Here is a 20,685-nt window from a genome sequence, read left to right as displayed (position 1 = left end):
CAGTGTGGGGCTGCAGGTGACAGCGTGGGGCTGCAGGGGACAGCGTGGAGATGGAGGGGGGCAGTGAGGGGATTACGTAGAGCTGGAGGGGATTTCATCACCCAAAGCGTTACAGATTCTGATCACATTTCGAGTGGCCGAGGCAGCAGTGCACAGCCCCCAGGCACTGACCCAGCGGCATGCAGCGCCTCCCCAGCCGCCAGCGCACAGGAGCAGGGCTGGGACCCCCAGGCAGGGCTCCCCATCACGCATCAACCCTGGGACAGCAGCAGGGACTCCCTGCAGCTCCCTGTGGGGCAGGAATCACCCCAAAGTGGCCTTTTTCCCTTCTGCCAGGCAGGGAGGCTGCTGCCGCCTCCTTGGCAAATCACCCTGGTATTGCATGGGGGTCTAGGGGGACCCTCCTGGGGCTTGTCATCTTCCCAACCCATCTAGCCTCCCTGGAGCAGCCCCACATCCTGCTACAGGGGCAGCTCCTGCTCTGCCATCCCTCCTCTGGCAGGGCTCACCACGGGCAGTGTGTGCACCCCAGGGAAATCCTCCTTTAAGTCCAAATGATTTTGTTGAGAAAACAAGTCTTTTGTAAGGTTCCTACATACAGGAGGTCCTCCCCAAATGAGGTGGTTTGGATTTTTGCTGGAATCCAAAATGCCTGTTTGCATTCATTAAATTGTTTTATAAACTGCATGGACAGCAACAAGCTGTGAAGGATCAAAACCAGCAATTGGCCGCTGGAAGATGCTGCATGGCAGCGTCTGGAGACAGATGCAAGGGTGCAGGTACACTGCCACAAGCTGCTACTGAGAGCAAGGGCCACGTGTTTTAGCATGTTCACCAGTGCCCAGCGAGGACCAGCTATGTCTCGCTTACCTGTTTCATTTCCCCCAGCGCTCCACAGAAGTTGTGTTGAGGACTTGAATACTTGCAGCCTTCCCACTCCTCTGGGCAGCTGGACTGGCTGAAGCAATAGTAGCTCCGCAGCCATGTTTCAGCGGTCGGGTTTAGCCATCGTTTGAAACACAGCCTTGGAGCAACATGGTGGGTTGATACTGGAAAGGTGCGGCGCAAACATCGTGTCCTCCCCAAAGTGCCATGATGGTGGCAGCTCTCAGGCCCACAGTCTCTGGTGACGTCACTCTCAGGTGACCCCTGCCCACACACTTTGGTTTAGACTTGGCCAACAAAATGGGTGGAAGAAATGGCCTGGATGGGGCCCATCACGCTCCTCTGTGCCTCCTCCACAGGCAGCTGCCTCCTTGGGAGCCGCTTTCCCCCGCGGGGCCACACGGCCGGCCGTGGCTTGGAGGCACCGAGGCTTCACAGCACAGCCCAGGCCCAGGCTGCCCACCCGGGCCCCTGCCCTCGCCCCGGCCCTCGCTCAGCCACCAGCAGCTCTCCGAGGCCGCTGGGCTGCAAGGCCGAGCCGTGACCGGTGGCCCCCACGGCCTCTATCTCGCCCCTCGAGCGCTCGACGCCCACAGGCCGCCCCGACACCGACGCCCGCCTCAGGGCCACAAAATGGCGGCCGGCGGCCCCGTCAGCCGGCCCCGGCCCGCCCCGGCGGCCGTAGGAACCTTCGCGCGGCGGAACGCGCGGGCGCGGGGGGCGGTTTCCGGGCCGGGCCGGCGGGAGGTTGGGCCGGGCCCGGCCCCGCCGCCATGGCCGAGGGCTCGGCGGAGCTGGAGCTGTTCCGCCGCCGCTGGCGGGAGGAGCTGGCGGGGGGCGCGAAGCGGCGGCGGCAGGAGGCGGCGGCGGAACCCGAGAGGCACCGCAGCGCGGAGCCGGGCGAGCCGAGCTACCTGGCGCTGGCCCGAGGCCTGCTGGACGGCGGCGCCCCGGCCTGCCGCAGCCCGTCGCCCGCCCGCCCCGCCGAGGAGCCCGCGGAGGACGGAGGCGGAGGCGGCGACGGCGACGATCTGCTGGGGCAGCTCATCCGGGACCTGGTAGGGCTGCGCGGCGCCGGGGCCGCTCCCGGCCGGCACCCCCCCGCCTGGGGCGGCCCCGGGGCTGGGCCCCGGTGCGGAGCGGGCCCTCGGCGGGGCGGGGGGGGGCGCGTCTCGCCTTCCCGGGGCTTGTTTCTTAGCTGCTGAGTTTTTTGGGGCGGTCTAATCGTCGCCCCCACCTCCCAATTTACTTTTCTTACGAGACGGTGCCTTTTCCCTTACAAAAGGGCCTGTCCCTGGCTGAGGCAGCAGCCCTAACTGCGGCTGTCCTGCCTTGCCACACAGCAGCTTAACAGAACAGCGATTAAGTCTTTAATTGAAGGAGTTAATTCGGAAATAGCCTTAAATACAGTTCTGAACCAGATAAAAGTTATTTTGGTAAACCCTCTAAATGCAATAGAGGTTTTATTTACAGCGTAAGAAAACTAGGGGGGAAACCTATTTTCTTGCTTCTCGCTACCCTAACTGTGACTAATTACTCTTTGCTTAAAAAAAAAATTAAAAGGAACAGATTAAATTTCTGTCTGCAAGGCACAAATTAATCCATTTACGGAATTAGTGCTCCATTAGCACATGGGAGCCCGGATCTGTCTCGGAGGGAATGGTAGTGTTTGAGTTTTGGATTCGTTCCAGTCGACTTTTAGACAGGCTGGTGCTGACTTAACGTTACCGCTCCGTCCGCAGCGGTGAGCATTGTGCTAGAGACCAGCTGCCCGAATCTTCGGGATGTAGGAAGGGAAGACCTTGATCTGCCTCTTAACGTTATGATAGCATTAAAACGGAATTGGTCTGAGCTGTTGCACTTGCAGTTTGAATATACTCTTGTGTGTTAGTTTAAAAAAAAACCAAACACCTGCATAGCTGTGTTTTCTTTTTTTTTCTCCCTCATTTTCCTGAGAGAGCTGTCGGTCTGGAGCATTGTGCTTGTGCTGGGCTGTAGGCAGTCTGTCCTTCTGATGGTACCTTTGGGTCCATGCAGCCAGACTAGGTTCTGCTGGTTGGATGTGAGTCAACTCCAATTTGGAAGCAGTATATTCATAGTGGTGCTGTGCCTGAGCTCATAAGCCTAGAGCTAATAAGCCTTGCCGAATGGCTCATCTTATTTGTTTGGGCAACGCGTTGCTTGAAAATGGTTATATGGCTCCTGGATCAGAGCTGGTTCACATCTGGCCAGCTTGGGGTCTGTCTGCGTGTGGCGGTGGAGATGTGCTCTCAGAGTTCCTTTTATATTTTTCTTTGGTGCCCCTTTTGGAAACAGATGCAATCTAAATCGTATGAAAGCAAACAGTCTTGCAAATCCATAGCAGGGAGTGGAGCCAGAGATCCTCATGCAAAGAGAAAGGAAAAGGAGCTGTTGGTGCAGGAAAATTGTGGACAGGGAGAGAGGGGAGCGGGAACGTTGTGTGCAGGTCCTAGTTTAAGTAACTTTAGATTGAGTGTGAGGTCCTGCTGTTTATAAAAAAACATTGCATTTTATCTAAAAAGACCTAATGGGAACATTGCCCATATTTGTGCTGACTAAACACTTAGCTAGCGTAGAACACCTTTTGCATTAAAAATTTCCACGCAACCGTATTATGCAATGGTTTTCCTGTGTAAGTGGACTTCAAACTCAGCGTTGCCTATTTTTACTACTTTGTCGGTACTGCAAAAGGTCCAGGTTTAAATGAGCAAGGAGTAATTTTAGAGAGACCTACAAAGAAACAAAGGTCTTGGGGCTAGAGAAGTGCTAAGAGGCAGGGGATGATCCTGATTTGGGAGCTGCCTGACTTTCTGGTGGCAAGCGGTGGGGATAGGTTTTAACTGGGCACCTGATTTTGTGTGTGGAGATTGATGGAGGGTGATCAGGCATTCAGGAGCAATGTGGGATGGTACCAGAAACCAGGAGAAAACACTAAAGAGTGAAACTTCAAAACGGGTGACATAGAAATGGTCAGAATGGGCTGATTTTACGCTCTCTCTGTTATATACTATAGAAATTTGGAATGTGCCGACAGAAATGAGGGAGAGGACAAATCTCAATGCAGTAACTTAATGCAGGAAGAAGATTTAATAATTATGTAGTTAAAGCAAACAAATAGAATCTAGGAAAAATGTATGTGCTGCATTTAGCTGTTAGATTAAAATGATAGATTCTTTGGTTTTAATTTTTTTACTGAGATAACTTAATCAGCTAAAGCAGCAACTCTTTCAGCACATTTCATATTAAAAAGACATTTGTATCTTACTAGTGAAAGACAGAAAACAACTGTAATGTCATCTCCATTCAGTTTTATATCAAAATGTTTGTTCGTTTTCCATCATCTGTGTTTGAATCTTGTAAGTGAAATTAATAATGGGCATATGTCGTCAAAGTGCTTACTTGTTTGGTCTATTTGATGCTGAAACCTTAGATAACCTTTTTTACTAGAACTCCTGTCTTGCCTTTCTCTGCTGTCTGACTGTAGATAAGCCTTACAGTTCTCCTCAATTTGCTTTTTAGCTCCACTTAGCCTTCTAATATTCTTTACCTGATATGACTTGGAAGAGTAAAGAGTAGCTTGGGTACCTTCATGCCAGCATGGTCTGCCTGATGTTACGGGAAGGAGAGGCAGAATTACTTCTGCCTTTCCTATGGAACTGTGATGGCACTGAAGATACAATGTCCTTTCTTTGTGGTACAGTAACTTTTGCTACTAACTAGCTATGCATCAAAGAAGCCTAACAAATTATTTTCTCTTTTTTCTTCCTTTCAGAATGAAATAAATGAGGTTCCCTTCTTTGATATCCAGCTGCCTTACGAACTGGCACTGAAGATATTTCAGTACCTAAGCAAGACTGAATTGGGAAGGTGTGCTCAGGTAAGCACTGCTGACAGTTTCCTTCTCTGATACAACACAAAATTGGCAGAAATATTCAATAAACAGTCGAGCACCTTGATGCAGGGAAAATGTGTGGCAGCCCTAGTAACTCAGCTGATTGTGCTTTTACTTTTGGAAATAACTTCCAGAGCTGAATATTGAAAAAATAGTAGTGAGCTGGATTTATAGCTTGCTGTTGAGTAGAGTTAAATAAAACTTCTGTGGCTTGGACAAAAGCAAAGCCTTAAAATTTAAAATAAATACTGTGAAGATCTTTTGCGTCAAGTGAATATATTTAGAAACAAGCGAGTGTCTTGCTACAATATTTAGAACTCAGAGTTCTGTGATGCTAAGGACTTGGAAACAAAGCTGCTCCTCCCACTTGTCAGTGTCAGACTTGAACCATAGAAGTTGGAGTAGTAACTTCTTGTCTGTAGTAATTTCATGTAAGGCTAAATTCTTAGATGACACTGATTTCCTTCCTCCCTCCGCACTGCCTTGCAGGGGGTTTATATTTTTCTTCGGTGATACTTCAAGATAATGCTTTCGCCAGGCTGTACTCGGAGATGGTCCATAATTTATGTGTAGTTGTAAACTGCCTGTTTCTTCAAGTAGCTTTACTAACTTAAACACTCACACCCCCCTGGCTATACTTAGGATTGTTCAGCCCACACTATTGAGCCTATCTCCTTTCTTCACACATGAAATGATGAGCCTTCTCTCTGAATGAGTCTTCAAAGCAAACTTAATTGGCGAGTGCTGATTACCATGTGAAATATTGTGGTTATTCATTGCCAGCTTCTCCCATGGCCACTACTTAGTGTTTCAGGCTGGTGTTCATTGAACTGTTATGTACAAAGCACATCTTGCAGCTTCAGAAAAATCCAACTAAAATCATGCTTTGTGTTACACTCGAACCATGCCCTGGGCTGTTTGTAAAAGAAAGAAATGTTAACATGTAAAAATTGAAAAGTGACAGGAAGGGTATAGCTTCGTGGTGGATGGCAAACCAGTCACAAGTAGTATCCAAATGGCCCTGAATGCATTGAAATGAAATTAGGCTTTTAATGTTCAGTATGAGCAAGTCATAGTGTTAAAGAGTTACAGGTGGCTATTGCTTAAATCTTTTACTTGCTAATGCCTTTTAGGAATAAGGACTATTAGAAGAAAAATAATTCCTCTCGCAGGGCTTCTGTTGCAGAAGAAAAAACTCTCTAGGTGTATTTTTTGGTGCTACCCAGCAGACTCTGAAGCTTTCAGATATGCTCAAGTTTCTGTCATTTGAGGTAGAGATACGCGATCAGTAAAGGCCACATTCCATGAAATGGAACAGGGTTGCGTTTTTTTAAGTGGAGTACTTTAAGGTTATTCTTTCTGTTTCTCTTCCTCCCCTTCCCCAGCATGATCAGTTTACCTCATGACATAGTAAAAAGATTGGCTGATGAAGGGCTGCTCCTTTTCTCTGTGCTTGGACTGCACTTGATTACTCTCTCTCTCTCTCATTTTGGTTTTTAACTTGAACCTGTTCTTGTGAGATGTGTTTTAACACTGAGAAAATTTTCCACATTTCTCATTTGCCTTTTCAGACAGAGTTGGTCAGTCCTATGTGCAGCTGACAAGTAGCTGAGCAAATGCCCAGTGTTTTACAAGGCTTTCTGAATTAGATTAATATCCAATGCTTTTAGTGCAGAGCTGGCTTCTTTTTAAGTGTTCAAATAAAAAGCAAAGCAATAAAAATAAATACCATTTTCATTTTTCTCCTGGTGATTTTGTTTTTGAAGGAGGGGGGGAGCCCTCTTCTGTTAAATGGAAAGCCCTGCTGCTTTACAGTGTTATCGTAGAAAGGTGGTGGTTTTTTTTATTAAGGCGTCTTGGGATTTCAGTGAAATTGGGCCAGTTAGTGGAATTGGCATCATGAACTATGTGAGTGCCTTTGGAGAAAACCTGTTTTCTTAGTTCTTTATGCCAAATTGGTAACCAGCTAACAGTAAAGTAGCCTGACTGCAGAGCCTCTTTGAGATTTAATCACACCACAGACTGCTCTGGAAAACTTTAATTTCACCCTGATATTTCCCCCTCCCCCTCTTCCCCACTGCTTTTCTTTGATTTTTGGAATTAGTACTATAAAACACAAACTATCTGTTTGGCACTTGAAATACAAAAGCCATATGTAGCATGTAAATTAACGGTGTCATTAGTTCCTGAGCTGTGGTGGGTTCGCAGTAGCTGTGTGATAGTCAGTAGCATCCAGCAGACCAGTCCCTGCTGATAACCCATGTTACTCTATCAACAGAACAGTCCAGGGTAATGGTAAAATTTTCCCTCTGCTTTATGCCAGCCCTGTGAGCATCTTGTGGTTCTGTTCTGACCATTGGAACAACAAAAAAAAAAAAGCTATGTTATGAGCGACTCTCTTGTGACTTCTGTGATGAGCAGCTTTGAGAACAGTCAGTCCTTCCTCCTGGTTGTGATATAGGGGGAAAAGAAAAACAATCACTCGGGACACCACGAGTATGACAAATTGAAATGCATCAGAAGTTCTTGTGTTATTTGGGGTTGATACTGCCGATACTGGCAATTAACTTCACTCGTGGCCTGAGGACCTGGCCCTTAAACTGTGCCTTTGTGATAAGGTGATGTGTCTCATCTATGAACTTCTCCACATACTTAGAGTAGTTCCTGCTTTCTAGTAATACCAGAGACTGCATAAATTGCATTTTGTGGCGTGAAATACTTCTTGACAGTATGTACTGAATTTTGGCAGTGCTAAGGCAGTTTTATTTATGAACAGATCAGTGGGAAATTGCCTTGAACTGTTAGCATTTTCATCTGAGAAAAGGTTTAGAAATGTTTACCAACACAACAATTGTGTATGTATCTAGGACAAGGGAGACTGTTTCTAGGAATTTAAGAATGAATTGTCTTGCATAAGTCAACAATTTCAGATGCTTGCCTCTAGAGCTTCTGGAACTGTCACACTGTTAGGTTTTTAGTGTTTATACATTTTAAAAAAGAAAATCTCATGTAGTTTTTGAGCATACTTTTGCATCAAGGTTGTATATGAGTAAGAGCAATCATCCATTCTTCTCACAGTTTAAAGAGAGAGCAGATGAATAGATGGATAAGGATGTCCTGAGCTCAGAATGAAACTTAAATAATGGATGGACCACTCGGTGAATAAGAAACTGACTGGATGGTCACAGTAAAAGAGTTGCAGTCAATGGCTCAATGACCCAAGCAGACACCAGTGATGAGTGGCATTCCTCCGGCGTCGTCATTGGGACCAGTGCTTTTTAACATCTTTGTCAGCAACATGAATGCTAGGACTGAGTGCACCCTCAGTTTGCCAGTGACACCAAGCTGTGTGGTGCAGTTGACACGCTGGAGGGAAGGGATGCCATCCAGAAGGATCTTGACAGGCTTGAGAGGTGGGGCCATGTGAACCTCATGAAGTTCAACAAGCCCAAGTGCAAGGTCCCTCACCTGAGTCGGGGCAATGCCAAGCACAAATACAGGCTGGGAGGGGAATGGATTGAGAGCAGCCCTGAGCAGAAGAAGGGCCTAGGGCTGTTGGTTGATGAGAAGGTCACCGTGACTCAGCACTGTGTGCTTGCAGCCCAGAAGGCCAGCTGTATCTTCAGCCACATCACCAACAGGTTGGGGGAGGGGATTCTCCCCCTCTGCTCCGCTCTGATGAGACCCCCTTGCAGCACTGCTTCTAGCTCTGGAAGAGGAGGGACACAAAGATGATCGAGGGCTGGAGCACCTCTCCTGTGAGGGCAGGCTGAGAGCTGGGGTTGTTCAGCCTGGAGAAGAGAAGGCTCCAGGGAGACCTTAGAGCATCTTCCAGTACCTAAAGGGGCCGACAGGAAAGCTGGAGAGGGGTTTTTTGCATGGGATGTAGAGATGGGACAAGGAGAAATGGATTTAAACTGAAAGAGGGCAAATTTAGATAGATATAAGCAAGAAATTCTTCCCTGTGAGGGTGGTGAGGCGCTGGCCCAGGTTGCCCAGGGCGGCTGTGGGTGCCCCATCCCTGGGGGTGCTCAGGGCCAGGCTGGACGGGGCTTGGAGCAACCTGGTCTGGTGGAAGGTGTCCCTGCCTGGGGCAGGGGGGTGGGACTAGGTGATCTTTAAGAAGGTCCCTTCCAACCCGAACTGTTCTATGGTTCTCTGATTATCGCAGAGAATTGAAAAGCCTCCATCTCATTGGCTTTGGATTAAATACTATTTGGCACTGCATGTTGTACTGAACTGAAAAGTCCATGTATTTCTAACCGAGGCCCTTGGCTTCAGAGAATGAACCATGACCATGTCTAGGGAAGAAAATAAACCTAATGAAACAAAGACAATTATCAGATGGAGAGGGATGAATAAACCTTCATTGGGATTTCAGCCATCTGATTTAGATGGGATTAGAAGAAATTTAGGATTTGATTCAAGAGGTGGGGGACTTTAGGGTTGGTGGGGTTTTTTTTTGGGGGGGGGAATTCCCTAAAGGCACAACCAATGTCAGCAAAACCCTTTGAAGTCCTTCAGAACATTGTTACTTGCTGAGCTGTTAGATACAAAACTGTTCCTGTGTGGAGCTCGGGGGAAACCCAAGTTTCTTTGCTGAGAACAGTTGAGAACTGTAGTAAAAAGATAATAGGAAAACTCAAGACAAATTTAAATTGGGAACTCTAAATCTATAAAGAAGTCTGTAAGATGTTGTTGTTGATCATTGTTGGAGTTTCTATGTAGTGTAGATTTGGAAATAATTACATTCGTAGTTTAATAAGAGCTTTGCATGTCTCAGCTACTCTCCAACAAGCAGAATGTATGGGTGCGTATAAATAAAGTCGTAATCCTCTGGCTTTTGGGGCCTCACCTGAAACTCTTAAGTCAAGCAGATCTAATAAAGCTGACTTCAAGCCAATGGCTGGTTTTAATGCGGCAGCTCACAGTGGTGCTGTAAAGTAAAATGCTTGAGACTCTTTTATTAGCGATTTCTTGCAGCTGAGGCTTGCTCAGTGGGGCTTTTACAAGGGATTGTCATGCTAGTTTTGGTGCATTAAGAAAAGGCTGCATTAGGGACCCTTTGGAAATTCATGCTTGTAAAGCAGCAGGATTCGATGTAATTTGATTTAAAAAAATCATAATAGGATAGGATCTTTATTCCCCTTGCATGTTTGTTCCTGAAAGTTGAAAAGGCAGTCTAAATTTTATGTAGTCGTCCCCCGCCCCCTTTTTTTTTTTACTGTCTTTATAAAATGCTTTTAAGACCTTGAAACTAGAAAGGTCTGTACAACTTTGTTTTGGCAAACTCCAAAGGTGTGTGGTTTTCTGTGAGGATTTTTTTTTCCAAGCAAGGCAGAAGTTGGCATGGTTTGACTTTGTTTACTTTTTTTTGTATGTTAGCCTGTCCCCTCGGTGTCAGCAGAGATGTGCTGCTGTGCTGGGATGGGGGCAGAGGTGCCGTTATTGTCGGCTGGGCTTGGCCGGGGTGCTCAACTTCTGCAGAACAGCGGGGTTTTTGTGTGTCAGCAAAAGGTTTTTTTTTTTTTGTTGTTTGAGCAATAATATATGGGTTTATATTACTTTAAAACCAAATCGAGAGCAAATTCCCCACTAAACTGTAACGGTTTGAAGCTTGAATTGGTTTTTGGTTTTTTTTTATGCTTTTGAACTTCCTGAGTGTATCCCTGTAGGGACAGGAGCATTAAGCACTGCTTTTTTTATTACAGGGTGATGTTTAACACTAGAGAAGACTCGGTGCTGTTCCTGTCATTTGTGAGGCATTGTGATTGCCCTATCCAGGTTGTTTTCTTTGTCAGATGATGGAAGGGGATTATGCATGTCTGCTAGTTTGAATTGGGGTCTCTTGGTGACTTGACTAGAATATTAGCTCTGCTGGACTTGGATATTCCTGTCTGAGAGCTCCTCTTGTATAGAGGTATCAAATCTTAAAAACATATGCAGCTTACTCTGTCCACCACCCTTTTTTCATCTTAAACTTTTTTTTCTTTTCCCTGGGGGAAAAAGGTCATGAGGTATGTCTTACGACCCAGTTCTTGATTCCTAGTGAGATGTTGGTTTTTGAGAGCAGTAATTGATACATGTGTTCTTTCCAGCAAGGCAACACAACATAAACAAGATGAAAACCTTATGAAGCTTCTAGCCAAGGGGACATCTATGCTGTTCACTGCAGAGCATGCTGTCCCACTGTTTGGCGTCTACATAATATGCAGGGAGGTTTGGGAACATGTGTGTGGGATCTTTTTGCACTTACTGTGACCCAAGGAGATCTGTAAGATGCAGTGTTGAGTTGGTGGGTGCTTTTTGGACCTTAGCTACTATCTCCATGTGGTGTTGTGGGTGTTTTGGTTGGGCTGACTAGTCGCTCTTGGCGGGATGCTGCATTTAATACAGCGGGCTAAGGCATGCTTTTCCAAGGCATCACATGTAAAATTTTACAGATCAGATTACAAACTCTTGAGATTACTTGATTTATTTAAGGCAGTGGCTGTTGTTTTCTAACCTCCCTGTAAGCTCACTGCACGCTTTGTTGCTCCAATGGCTTGTGTTCTCCTTGGACTTTTTGCAAATCTGCACTAGCCGAAAGGATGTCATACTTTCAGTATTCTTCATGATACATAGTTTTGTGAAGCATCGCTTTGTCTTTGAAAACTGTGGTTTTAAGAAGTCTGAAGCAAGGTGTGTATGGAAATGATAAAATACAAAGGAGATTAATCTTGTAAAATGGAGAACAAGTAATAGTTCATCCTTCATCTCCCTGTGCTGTGTCCTATCTGTGTGTAAACGTGGAATGAATGGCAAGTAAACACGGAGAGATGGCCCTGTGGGTTTGTATCAATGGGAGACCTAGATTCTTGGTGTAATCTTGGGACTGAAATGGACATCAGATGCTTAATTCTAAGTTGCTAAAAATGATGTCAGGCTGAGAAGGTTTTTTTAATCTTTTGGAAACTGTACAATTGATTGCTGCTTTCACTCGTGGCAGTTTTCATTGGTTACATCTGTTTTTTTAAATTAAGAATTACAGAGAACAAATGCTACTTAAGTTGGCTCTTACCTCTTGAATCTTTAATTCTAAGCCCACAATTGATTGTGATGAAGCTGTTCTCTCTGAAATGGACAGCAACTTGAGGCTACTTGAAAAACTTAATAATTCATTCCTATTTATGCATACTGTAATACAATAGGTTATAAATCACTAATGTCATACACCTAATCAGACATTGTCAGTAGGACTTTAGAGATATGATGGTGTGATCTGAGAGGTTTTCTTAGCTACAAATATGAAAATCATATTGTTGTGCTAAACTTACAATGCTTTCTTAATTGTTTCCTTGCTGCTTTTCCCTTCAAAACTTTTAATGCACTGATGTTTCAGGTTGACAGCATGGCCACTAAATGATGGTGTTCACGTTTTATGGAGTCGAAACTCAGTTATTTTCAAAAGAATCCACGAAACCAAGTATTTTGTTAAAGGTTTGGGGGTTTTATACTCTCAGTAGTATAAAGGGTGAACAAATGTATTTGTTAAGATCAGAATTTAGTCTCAGTGCAGGCCTATACTGATTTATATGTGTATATTTCAGATGTTATTGAAAACATTTTATATGAAATCTATTTTTTACTTTTACGATATATATATCTCATATTCTCTCATATATATATATATATATAAATTTTATTTCTAGGTCAGCAGGACATGGAAAGTACTTGCAGAAGATGAAGTGTTGTGGTACCGGTTGTGCCAACAGGAAGGATACCTATTAGATACGAGCATCTCTGATCATTCCTGTTGGAAGCTCGCCCTCAAGAACTGCCGTGCCAGAGAGCGCACTTTGAAAACCAACTGGAAGGTAAAAGAGAATTTCTTTAATGGGATCCAGATGCTGTAGAAAAAATGGGAACCTGGTTCAAGCAAGTGGTAGTGAAAAGCTGGTCTTTTATACTGCAGCTTCTTTTTGCCGTTTAAAAGGGAAAAGCTGCTGAAGGATTTATGAGACATAGCCCTAGCTGTAATACCTTCCCCCCACCCCCCCCCCCCCCCACTCCCCCAGTCACTGACTTTTGGTAGTGAGTCTTTCTGTTTGCTGTGCATTGACTGGTGCAAGAAAGATGTTTATACTTCAACCGTCCCGTGATAATGAGAATCAGCCTTTAAGATGAAGGCTCCTTCCCCTGCTCATTACATATCCTAGCTAAGAGAGAGCTATAATTTTGTTGTTGTTGTGATAGTTGTTTCTCCACCTAAAGATTATGAATGATAATAAAGAGCAATAGCTTCTTTCTCCTTCATTCCCATCTGTAAAAATTCCAGACGGCAAGCATAAAATGGTTGTGTCTTCTCTCTCAGCTGCACTACAACTTGTCAGTAGCAAAAGCAAAGCTTGGGAGTTTTCCATGAAGCACCAAATTAACATGGTTGATTAACGTATTGCAGTACCAACACTATGTCTCATCTTCCTGTGCAGAACCGCATCGGTGCTGTGAGCCAGCTGCGATATGAGCTGGGAAAAATTCTTTGTGATGTACATACTTGCGATGGAGTTGTTATTGCTGGGTGAGTATGAGGTTGTGTAATGCTCACTGTTTGAAATCTCACGTATGGCTTTGTAACAAATTCAAAAGAAGCACCTGTTTGAGGCAACAAGAACGACTTTTTTTCTGACTGCAGTTCTTTTGTGGGTGAGGTAGACTGTCCTTAAAGTGACTGATAATGATGGTTATCTACAAGTCGTTTCAGCAGTGCAGATTTTTATGGTACTATTCCAAAAACGCTCTGATGTATGTGTAGTCCCTGTAAAGACTATAGTGCTTCCTGATGAACTGTACCTATGGTTTTTCTGCAGAAGCACCCAGAATGTATTAAATACAGTACATATCTGCTGAAAAATGTTTTTATTTTCCATAAAAACCTCTTAATCACAAAGATATTTTTGTGTGCTGTGGCAAGGTAACTTTAGAGGACTGTTACTTTTCTCCATTGTTATTTAAAAGTTCAGGGGAAAAAAAACCCACCCAAAAAGTAGAGAAACTCAAACTTCTCTTTTTCTAATACAAAGCTTGGTCAGGACCTTGTTTTAATGTTAGTTTTTCATTTAGTTTACACTCTTAAATAAAATTTTAAGAACTGCACAAACTCTTAGAAGAGGTTACTGTGACTGACTTAACGGGTGTAAGGTGTGTTCTGCTTGAATTTTACAGGTTAAGTAATTAGTAGCCCTCCAGAAGAAGTCACACAATTGAAAATGATATCATCCTGGGGGCAGGCAGAGGACATTGTCCTTAGCGTACCAGAGTTCCATATTTTATGGTAGCACTTCACGTTAATGGTATACTTATGCACTGTGGGATTAGAGAAAACTACTTTAAAAATACTTGAAAATTCACACACTAGTTATAAGAAACGTGCCTTGAAATACATTGCATGTAGGTAATTCCCATATACATTGAAATGCTTTTGGATGCTCTCGGGCAGCTGAGAGTGGAAGTCTAAACTAGCAGAAGGCAGGAGTGAAAGGAGAATTTTAATCTTTGATTGGTTTTTTTTTTTTTGTTTGGTTGGGTTTTTTTAAACTAAACCCTTCCGTTTGTTTTACTTCTGCATTTGGAGTTCTCCCTTTCTGTTTTGTCTTCCGTCCTATTCATTGACTATTGCTTCTCTTCCTCTCCTTTTCGATGGGATGTTTTTGCTGCTGTAATTCGTTGTGTTATATGAAATGAAAATGCTTCTGCTGAAGCCTGTGTAGTCTGTGACCTCTAGAGGGGCAGTACCACACAGTGGATGACCCAAACAGTGGACATGGCTTGAAGAACTTGTGTGTGTAGAGTACCACAGGTCTGACATTGACTCATGCCTGATGTTAAGACTTCTTGAGTCACTGGTAAGACACCACAGCTCCCAGGCCGCTCTGGGCTGCAGCTCTGCAGATAGCAACCTGACTGCTTTTGTGCCCTTCAGCTGGGACAGTGTTTCCTGGCCTTGGCTGGGAGCTGCACTACTGTATCTGTTCCACTGTCTCTAATGAAACCTCCTGTACTTTTTTGGGAGCCAGAAACCCCAGTTGTCTCCGTGCTGCTGCCAAAATCTCCAGCTCTTCTTTTTCTTCATTTTCTCCATTGTGTGTTTATATCCAAACATGCAATAGATAGGAGATTGGCAGAATAAATTACATTTCTGAAGAGTTAATAAACAATATTAATAAATAGTCCATATTTTAGCTTGGTGTATTATGGAAGTTGTGTGAAAATGCAGAAACCTGGTCTTTTCATATAGGTTCCCCAGTTCCTCCAGTATCTCTTGATTCTTTTGGTGAGTTTGCATCAGCTGGCATGCTGAAGGGAGTTGGTGCCATTAAATAATTTAGGTTCCTGAAAACAGGTGAGCAGGTAAGAGACCACAGAGGGAAAAGCTACACATGTGTATCTGTTAGGAAAAACAATATTATGGGTATTACTTGTCAGTTATTTCCCTTCTCTGAGAAGATGAATTTTAGTAATGAAGTCTTCTTATGAAGCTATGAACATATATTTGATAAAACAACAGGGGGAAATCAGAGTTCAGCTGTTTGTCTTTATCTGGTTTGTAAATGAAATGTTTAGAAGATTAGAACACCAAAGTTATATTTCTTTCTTTGCTGTTTACTGCTTGCCCTTCGCTCTGCTTTGGTAGCTCAAGATCTCTGAAAACATCTCTTAAATTGCTGCACGTAGAACACTGTTCTTGCCCAAAAGAAGATGAGTTTGGTTTTCTGCCAGTGATGATTGAAGTCTGCAAGACAGTGGCACACTTGCACCTTCCAGTAATATCTCATGATAAATATCAAAAAAGACAGACTCAAAGATAAAACTAAAACTTCTAAGGACATGAGCAAATTGTGCAGGGAAATACTTGGTTTGTTATGTGCATTTGCTAAGTATATATGATAAGTAGATTGGGGAATTTGTTGGGGTTTTGTTGGTTTGCGTTTTTTTAATCTATACACAATACTCCCCTTTCGTAGCTTATAGTATTGTACTTAATGGCATTGTGCTTTCAAATTTGTCATAAAAGTGTAATGAATCTGGTGATCAATAGCTAGCTGCTGCATTCTTTCGGTACTGAAGAAGTAATTTAATAGCTGAGGTTAACAAAAGTCAATTTTCTTCTCGGTATAAATATCAATTATCTGTTACATTTAATGATTATATCTCCAGTTTCACAAACACTTACGTCCTTGGCTTTACATGTGAATAATCATAGATTACAGCAAGACTTGCCATGTGTGTAAAGCAAACCTGATATGTGACTTTGCAAGACTTGAAGTGGGTGATGATCTTAATGCTCATTTTGTGGGTGGCATTTCTTGGGTTTTCTAAGCAGTGGCTTGTGGCATCTTTGACCTTTCTTCTATAGTCAGGTTGCTATACTGCAGAAAAATAGGGCCATTCAGTTTTTAGCAGTTTTTTTGATGATAGAATCATTTAGGTTGGAAAAGACCCTTCATCAGCTTGGTTGCCCTTTGGACACGCTCCAGCACCTCAATGTCTGCCTTGTAGTGAAGGGCCAAAAACTGAAGACAGTATTTGAGGTGCAGCCTCATCAGTGCCCAGCACAGGGGATGGAAATTCTCCTTAGCCCTCCTTTTGTTGCTAATGTATTTATAGAAGCGTGATTTTTTTTTTTTTATTGTCTTTTGCGGCAGTAGCCAGATTAAGTTCTGGTTGGGCTTTGGCTCTTCTAATTTTCTCCCTTGATGTCTGACTTTGGGGAGCAGCTGCAGCACTCTGGCTCAGCTCAGTCGGGCCAGCCAGGCATTACGCTCTGTCTTTATAGCTGGAAACTGTGACAGCGTATAGCAGCTGCTCCCTGGTTTCAGGACATTCAACTTGGGATCTTGGAAGATCAGAGAATGGTTATAAAAATTAAAGAAAGATTTGGAGAGAGGGGTTCTCCAGCAGGAATGATGGGGCTGTTGTGTCTTTGCAATCTTGGAGTAAGCCTGGGAACAACCTTACTTGATTTGGACTTGTGCTGTGATAGACCTCATCTTGCGTTTTTCACTATGCTGCTTCGAGTATAGTGCTGGAAAGTAGATTAATTTTCTTTAGAGTTGCTGTAAAGCTTTTTTAATCTTTCTGAAATGGAATTTGTACAGGTTGTGAGCAGAGTGACTTAAAACAGCAGTTACAAGCGTGATACACAGAGGTGTAGTTTGCCTGAAGTGGTTCGGGGGAGGATCTCTTTGTTAACTTTGTGTAAGGAAGCAAAGACAAACTCTACAAGGTTAGCTCTCCCTGAGAGGAATGTACCTATTTCATGCACTCTCCTGTTTTCTCCATGCTGCTGCCAAAGCTCAAGCCAGAAGATGGCAGAATATCAAGGACTGATTTAAGTGCAACCTGAGCTGCGAGTTGAAGGTGGCTGCTAGCAGCTCCTCTTTCTCAGAGCGCTTTGCATTTACGGGCTGACATCAGATAATTCAATCTGGCCTGCATGCAGAGCATCTTGTGTTTATCATTAAAATTTCATCCCAGCAGTTACGATGCTTGTTTTCTGGGTCAGACCTTGAATCCCTTTTCATTTGAGACAGCGGTGTTTGTGGTTACCTCACTCCCAATCAATGTTGTATTTGCCAGCCTTTCTACAGTTACATGTCTCAAAAGATCTTCTTAAAGGGTTGTTGTCCTCCCCCCTTCCATATTCAATTCAAATGTAGTTTTGTCTTTAAGTCAGTGTTTACTTAAAGCAATTATATAGCTGCTTGCTTGGCTTTTATAGATTACTACTGGTCATTAGGTTGACTGCACCTAATGCTGTCGTATGTTTGGTTTCAGTACAGAATGCCTGGCTTTCTTCATCTTCTGTTAATAAAATCTTATTTTATTTTATTTATTTTTTTTTAAGCAAGCACATGTTCAAACTAAAATTGCTACTTTTTTTTTTTTTTCCTTGGTGGTGTTGACAGCCACACTGATGGGAATTTGTAGTGAGAGGTTAGGTCCTCCTGGAGATACCGATCTCGGAGCATGCATCTGGTCCTTGTTTGAACTGTGTTGTCATTACACAGTGGATCCTGTGGTGTAACATGTCTGTAGCGTGTTGTGAGACTGTTCTGTTGTCTGACTGGCTCTATGTGAATACTTATGTGTGGCTGTCCTTGAACCGTGGGAAGGCTTGCCTTGTGTTGGTGGTGGTGATCTCTTCTCACGACTTGCCCCATAAAACCAGAGTCTGCCGTGACATTTTATGGTGCATTGCGTTAACACGTAGGCTTGCAGAAAGGGCGCTGTGGCTTTACTGCTGCTGTTTGTAGCTCTGAAAGCTTCTCAAATGAAAAGAAACAGAAGAGATCCAGAGTCAGACCACCCTTCCAAAGACCCAGAAATATAAAGGTATCTGCTTTTCCTTTCTTCGGTTTTGCTTGACTGAAGGAGGTGGTAGGTAGACTGTGAGCGAAGAGCTTGTGTAAACAGAGATGTAAGGGCATGCCTCTGCTTTGCCACGGGGATGGAGCCAGCAGGTGCTCCATGGAGTCCCTGCCCCTCTTATAGACCAGGCTGGAAATCAGCCCCTGCTTCTTTTCTTTACGTTTTAACTTCAGACGCTCTCTTCCTTCCTCCAGTAAGTACTGGCATCTTTCCTGGAGATTTTATTTTCTTGAGTTAGGGCTGGTGAGATTCATCTGCTCCGAGTGCCTTGATAAATCAACAGCTTAACGCTTCCTCCCCTGTCAGGGTGGAGCACACCTGGCACGCATGGTGTTTCTACAAGTGATGCTTGATAAAGGCAATGAGAAGCAAAAGAACTTCTTTCTAAATATCCGCTGTGGTTAGGGGAATTGTCTGTTTTGGAGCTAGTGATATGTTTTGATTCTATCGTACTGAGAAACTAAATGCACCGAAATAATTTTCATACAGTTGCCTTCTTTCTGAAGGAGTCTTACAGGAGTTACAATTTTAACACTCCAGCACTTTCAAGCAATTTGGGCCTTTCAGTTTAAGTCATTACGAGCAACATACGTACAGACATACAGGTAGCTGCTACTATATGGTAGGTTTCTTTGTTCTCTATCATCACCTCCCACTCTGCTTTCCTCTTGCTCAAAGGTGACCTGCAAATGACTTTTTCAAAAAAATGGGCTTGCCGCTCTTTAGCTTCATAATGATGTGTGAGACTAGCCCGAAAGGCTTGAAAACACTTTTCTGCACTTTTTAAAACTTCATGTCAACTCTCATCTAATTTGGTTTTTTTTGCTATAGGGCTTGTGGGCTATTCTCAAGGTATTTATTAGCTCTTGCATCTCAATTCAGTGTGCAGACCTGAGGAAACCAAAATATTAATTAGTAATGAAAATGAATAAAAGTTAACAAACTGAAGTCTTAAACAGCCTGAATAAACCCCTGCCTTATTTAACTGCTTAAATGTCACTTGTATAATGGCACAACTTTGATAGGTTTCTCCCTCCCCTCCCAGTGACTGAGAGCCTGGACGTAAAACAAAGCAGTAAGGCAGAAGGTAGAAATACTTGCCTTTTTCCTTCAATCTTCTCCAAACCTTTTGTGTTCTCTTCACTCATTTGCATCATTGTTAAGAAGCAGTAAGTGTCAGACCTTCTTTTTTTCAAGCGAGTCACCTTTAGTAGGATTGAAAACAGGATGACATCATGAGTTCAGAGGGGTCGGATGACAAACTACGGGAGTTAGGTAAGGTTGCGTTAAGTGACAAACACGTTGGTTTCTCTGTCATCTTTTGAAAAAGAGCCTCTCAGGTGAAACCAATAGTGGAAGCTTGATACTGACTCTCTGTGAAAGATGCTTTTCCAGCCTGCCTGACCATTAAGCTATTGGTTTACCTATAGGTTTTGCTGGATGCAGAGATGTGCAGTGTGTGTAGCGATGCCCAGTATCCTGAAGTCACAGTCATTATTTTAGAGCTTGTAAAGCCTGGTTTTCTACTGAGGCCAGACAAACCCATCCTTCCTTCTAGTAAACTTCCTGAACGTTTTAAGTTTTACTGTTTTTTCACAACCTACCAGCCTCTGGGCTGTTGCCATCAGTGCTTTAGAGTTCAGGTGATACTTTTCCTCTCTGCTGTTGGCAGTGTGTTCCTTCCAACATGTAAATATATCCATTTACATCACCTTCCAATGGTGTTTTCTCAACGGTATCTGAAATGGGAGCCATTGCTTAATTTGTTGCATTATATGTTTGTCCTTTGTGAAATAATAGGGCTGATGGAGCAAATCTTTCCCAAATTGCATCATAATTCCTCTTGAAAAGGATAATTTTTTTTTCTGCTGTCACGGCAGTAGCCTGAGGCACTACCCCCAGTTAATAAGTTTCCTTGGTCAGAGCAGCTGGTGTAATTAATGGGCCTGAGCTGATGCAAGCCACTGGAACCTTGATCGAAATGATAGGAGATTCTTGGCCTTAAAAAAGAAATTACTAGAGACAGTTTGGCTTTTTTTAACTTCTGCTTTTGTAAGTGTTCATTAAAATGTTTTCCCTGCCCTATACCCCTTTGGCTTGTTTCTGTTCCCTTGGTATGACATTTGCATGCACTTAAAATTAATAAGAAGGTGAAGCTTGCAGAAGTACTTGGGATGGTGAAATATTAGTTTTGCTACAGGTAACAACAATAAGCTGCAGAAGAACTGCATGCTATTTCCAGCAGCTTAACTCGCTTTCTAGAGCTATGGTTTCCTCAACAAGGCCTTAAGAATGGTGGGACAAGCTCTCTGCATGCAGTTTCGGTGAGCGGGCCCCAGATGGATGTGGGTTGATGAATTGGAAAGTCGAGTTCCCAGCAGAAGAGATTTGGAACTGATCACAGGGATGCTCAGAATGTCTGTCCTACTTGTTAAATCTTACAGTGTTTCCAGGTCTGTTTTGGTACGAGTTAGTCA

The 20,685-nt window shown here is 43.6% G+C and overlaps 1 protein-coding gene across 1 annotated transcript in view; it reads left to right on the top strand.

Annotated features, from left to right (window-relative positions):
* Positions 1-1,622: 1,622 nt before the first annotated feature.
* FBXW8 (F-box and WD repeat domain containing 8) overlaps positions 1,623-20,685 on the top strand; it is a 53,795-nt gene continuing 34,732 nt past the window's right edge. Inside the window, exons 1-4 of the mRNA XM_056351117.1 lie at positions 1,623-1,943; positions 4,679-4,783; positions 12,490-12,654; positions 13,270-13,358. Of these exons, the coding sequence (XP_056207092.1) occupies positions 1,659-1,943; positions 4,679-4,783; positions 12,490-12,654; positions 13,270-13,358 (644 nt within the window). The 5' untranslated portion in view covers positions 1,623-1,658. The remainder of the gene's footprint in view (positions 1,944-4,678; positions 4,784-12,489; positions 12,655-13,269; positions 13,359-20,685) is intronic.

The sequence above is a fragment of the Falco biarmicus genome, chromosome 1, assembly GCF_023638135.1.
Source record: "Falco biarmicus isolate bFalBia1 chromosome 1, bFalBia1.pri, whole genome shotgun sequence".
In the NCBI taxonomy this organism is placed as follows: domain Eukaryota; kingdom Metazoa; phylum Chordata; class Aves; order Falconiformes; family Falconidae; genus Falco; species Falco biarmicus.
Note: the sequence above shows the minus strand (reverse complement) of the source record. Positions and strands in the feature narration are given on the sequence as shown.